Source organism: Etheostoma spectabile, chromosome 23 (genome assembly GCF_008692095.1).
Source record: "Etheostoma spectabile isolate EspeVRDwgs_2016 chromosome 23, UIUC_Espe_1.0, whole genome shotgun sequence".
Lineage (NCBI taxonomy): Eukaryota > Metazoa > Chordata > Actinopteri > Perciformes > Percidae > Etheostoma > Etheostoma spectabile.
In genome coordinates this window covers 16160104-16164861 of record NC_045755.1, presented here as the reverse complement: position 1 = coordinate 16164861, position 4758 = coordinate 16160104, and the positions used below count along the sequence as shown (strand labels likewise).

At 41.4% G+C, this 4758-nt stretch overlaps 1 protein-coding gene across 12 annotated transcripts in view; it reads right to left on the bottom strand.

Moving 5' to 3' along the window:
• The window catches only part of ppfia2 (PTPRF interacting protein alpha 2), a 188865-nt gene that overhangs the window by 69099 nt on the left and 115008 nt on the right, over nucleotides 1-4758 (bottom strand). For all 12 annotated transcript variants that reach the window (XR_004327812.1, XM_032505504.1, XM_032505505.1 and 9 more), the window contains one exon: nucleotides 1372-1473. Coding sequence is in view for 11 of the 12 variants with exons in the window: in XM_032505504.1 (XP_032361395.1) it covers nucleotides 1372-1473 (102 nt within the window). In the remaining variant the exon portion in view is untranslated. The remainder of the gene's footprint in view (nucleotides 1-1371; nucleotides 1474-4758) is intronic.

The window sequence follows — 4758 nt, the reverse complement described above, 5'->3', positions numbered from 1 at the left end:
CTCTTTGTTCTTAACTGTTTTTGTTTTAATATTTTTCCTGCAGGATGGAGCAAACACAATTTGAATAGAAAACATTTTAGCAGGTGGATGTGATCAGAATCTCTGCAGGAGTGGGTGGTCCTGTAGGAGTAAGTGCATGCAGGGTTGAAAGACCCTGTGCAGACCTCTACTGTGGTTGTAGGAAGACTTGGTGTAGTCTTTTCTCTTGTCTGTCTGATACGACTGTCTCTTGAAAGTCTCATTAGCAGCCATTGTGTCTACATACATGCTTCTGTGTCCTTCTGTTCAGTAAATATGTGCATCTTTCTCTGTTGCTCTCCTTTTTCTGTGTCATGTCTCATGCGTGACTCTAGTCTGTAAAATGACATGCATGTAATTAAGTTGTAATGCTTATCTAAAAACAACCAATAAAGTTAAAGTCTCTCCTATGTCATCACATCGGTTGTCAGCTCCTCAGTCCAATTACTTTTATAAACTGTGAAACCTTACCAGCAGCAAAACACAGCTGAATGGAAATTGCTTTGTAATCAGAAGATTCAAGGTGATAATAAAGTGAGGGGCGAAAGTGACTTTTGTCTTTCCCCGTCTCTTGCATCTTACCGCCCTCTTTTTAGTTTTTCTCAGTTGCTGTTGTGCCAAAATCATCTGCCTCCACACAGAGAAAGATAGTGCAAGACTGAAAATCCACACTTAATCAGCAGTGGGGAGGGAAAACAGAGTCTTATCTGTCAACAGCAGAGTGTGCTTACTCCTTTAAAAAAGGAAATGTTTCTTATTGAAGATACAGGCCTTCAAGCTCCACAAAAATCGAGCTCATCCGCTACTGTGCCCCCCCCCCCGAAAAAAAATACTTTGACCTGGACTACTGCAGGACATCAGTGCCATTTGGACTTTGTTTCACTGTTGAGCAGCCATCCATGTGAAGTTAGGGTAAAAATTTTCTGGCAAAATGTGGGGAGCTAATGAGGTATGTCCGGGCATTGGAAACAGACAGTGTGCATGGTTGCTTCAGTGCTTCTACAGCCTTTAAACCGTACCCATCTGAAAGCTTAAGCTTTCTCAGGACGCTCACTATCGCAGTGTGCAGCCAGCCTTTTGCAGAGGACATGAACAGTTGTGGCAAATCGGGAAACTTTGTAGAAACTTGTGAAATGCAAGTTTAACACAATTGGATATGGAAGAAACAAGCATCATCATAAACTCCGTTTCTGGTTGAAAATGCCCAAACAGTTGATTCGCCCTCTTTGCCCATGAAGGCCTCAGGGAATTGTCTTGTTAAATCAATGGCAGATTAAACCGCTTTGGCAAGATGAATTAGCTGCCGTGTAATCTGTTTAGTTGATGTTTTTAATGTGTCAATGCTGCCCTCACCCTGGTGTTGTTCCTCTCGGCTTTGAGCTCAGAGATCTCCTCCTCCTTCTCCAGCAGCTGCTCCCTGCAGGCGTTCAGCTCCTTGGTCAGCGCCGCAAACTCCTGAGCAACGCAAAGTAAGAAAAAAAGGGCATGGGTCAGCATTACACACACTCTGCGACACCCCTCCATGGTGTAAGGTACAGCGATACAACATACAGTAAAGCAGCAGGGCTTGTAGGACAGTAGTGAACATACAAAGAAGAAAATCAACTTACTAATAAAAACTTGTACTACACACATTGATGTTACCTGCAATTTTAGGCTTTCTAGCAACCACAACCTAAGTCCCCTTGGCAAAATGTGTCCTTAATACTATGTGGGGTTAGTCTGGCTATCACCAGACCAAGCACAATATTTTAAGACTGGGGAGTTCAAATGACTCTGTACGCAACTGGATAGTCCGGTGGCCGCAATGTTGAATTTGAACCAAACGCTGCTTGCTGTCGCTTCTCTATTGTCGTCGTGTTAAACCCGCCAATAGCGCACCAGGTGGAATAAGCATGTTTGTGATTTGTCCCTGCAGATTTGTAACAGAAGCAGGATAGAAAAATATACAGGTGTCCAGCCTGAGCGGCAGGGCAAAATCAAATCGCCGGCACTTCAGGCTGGGCTTACCCAGTCTAAGAGCTGGGGCAACATTAGATTTTTGAGTCCTACTTTAAAATTTTAGGGTTTAAGTTATGACAATGACAGAATAACATGATATTCATTTAATTGTAAATTGTTTGTTATTGATAATAAAAACAGTATATAAGAAGAAATCCTACATTTTAAATTGACATTTCAATGATAAATATAAAGTCAAACATCAGAGCTGCTGAAATAGACAAGAACTGTTCAGGAAAGCAAAATTATATGCAACTAATCAATACAACAGTCATATAGGTTAAGATTAATATAGACTTTAGATCACAATTAAGCTTGACCACAACGTCATCTCTTCTATTACAGTCTACAAACTCACATACAGTGAAAAACCAGTCGTTTTTTTCTTCATATTTTTCACAATTTAAACAAAAGCAATCTAGTCATATAATCTACAACAAAATCAAGGTAGTTCCAGACAAGTATGGGTCCAAAATGTCCCAAGAAAATCTAACAGTTCCTTACAGTACAGACACAAATGTAGGTTGTTCCCCTTCTGGCAAACACAATTTGCATACAAAGCATTTAAAATACATTACGTGTTATTCTTTTGTGTTAAGATGCCATTACTGACTTAATTTTTCAGTAGGTCAGCCATGCCATTGCATCTGGAAACAAAGGTGCAATCCATCGTACAACAAAGGAAAATGATTGAATGGTCTAACAGTAATCTGTCGGAGAAAGACGATTGGCTCTATACAGTGGTGCAGGCACGATGCCAGGTATAGTAGATTTACACCTACAGCACAGAGGGGCAGCACAATAGAGTACTACAGGCCGAGCACGCCACCATAACAGCTGAGACGGTAGACCGTGTGGCTTCTGTGTGTGTGATGGAGTAGGACGGCAGATTGCAGTTTTAGTCATATTTTGTTCATAAATGATTTCACAGTTTGAGCTCAATTTCTATGATGACCACAAAAAAATGGAAATGAGAATGTATGCACCCCCAACACTGCTACAACTACAACTACTACTACTACTACTACTACTACTACTACTACTACTACTACTACTACAAAAGATGATAGAAATAATGATAATGAGAATAATGGTACAGAATATGAATAAGAACAATAAAGAGAAAAAGGAAGAGGAGGGGGAATAATTATAAGAGGAAAGAAGTATAAGGAGGAGGAAGGAAGGGAGAAGGAAGAGAAAGAGAAAAAGAAGGAACAGGAAGAAGAGAAAAAGGTGTAGGAAGCAAGGGAAGATTAAGTAGAGGAGAAAAGTGGGAGGAGAAGAAGAACGAGGAGAAGGGAAATAAAAAAGGAAGAGAAGAAGAATGAGGAGAAGAAGAAAAAAGCAAGGGAAAAAGAAAAAGCAACAGAAGGAGAACAAAAAAGGAGGAGGGAAAGAATAACACCGGCTCCACAAGAGCAGAGCAGCTCATCTCCATTTAGGATGTAAAAAAAATCAAATAAACATGACTATGACTATAGCTTAGAGTTCACACAGAGAACACAGCAAACTGTTCCGAGGAGTCACACATCTTTGAGGGTTTGTGTCAAAAAGTCAAAAATATGCAAGAACAAATGCAAAACGTTAGCTTAATGTGACCAGTAATTCCGAAATGCGCTGGCCTGTCATGACATTCCCTTGGTCTCCTCTGCCAGACCACCAGCTTTGCTCTCTTTGTGTGTCTCAGTCCATTTTTCTGCAGATGGATACTGACAAAAGATTTAAATACGCCTGAACTACAATCCTTCCCTGGGGCACCTCCCTAGGGAGGTGTTCCAGGCACGTCCAGCTGGGTGGAGGCCTCGGGGAAGACCCAGGACTTTAGGTGGAGGGATTATATCTCCAACCTGGCCTGGGAATGCCTCGGGATCCCCCAGTCGGAGCTGGTTGATGTGGCTCGGGAAAAAGAAGTTTGGGGTCCCCTGCTGGAGCTGCTCCCCCCCCCCCGTGACCCAATGCCAATAAGTGGACGAAGATGCATAGATGGATGGACTACAATTATACACCAATTACTTTCTAATCAACTGCTCCTCTCCAGACCCAAAACAACAAAAACCTCTCCCACCACTGTTGTTTTCCGAAACACTTTGCATCCACAAACTCACTCAGGAATTCGTAGCTGTATGCCTGCGACAACCATCAGAGGAGAAGAGACGGCCTGTCGCTCAGGAAGACTTCAAACCTTTGTCCCCTTCATCCCAGTCTACATTATGCAGAGATGTCTCTGGAGTGGGTCATATCAGGCAGGTACAAAGGGATCAAACGGAGACACAACTGTCTCAATGGGACTTCAGAGTGATGTGCAGCTCGCTTTATTTTTTAATTTACAACTGGTTGATATGACACAATAACCAGCATGCTCTGTGTTTGATATCAGAACAAAAAATGGGGAAATGTATTTATTTGAGCATGCAAAATTGAGTATTGCAAAAGCCTGCTTTCTCAACGACAATGGGTTCAGTTTATATTGATTTTGCTCAACCCATTCCACATAAATGCTCAAGGACTACAACATTGATTGAGAAAAGATTAACAATCCAGTAATAATCCACTATTTTAATGATTGTTTAGTAATTTGTCAAGAAAAAAGGTCAAATATCGGCTTGTTCTGGCTTTTTGAAAGTCCAGATTGGTTGCTTTTCTCTGTTTCATTATTGTAAATTAAATACTGTTGGGTTTTGGACTGTGATTGGACCAAACAAGCAATTCAAAGACATCTCCCTGGGTTCTGGGAACTCA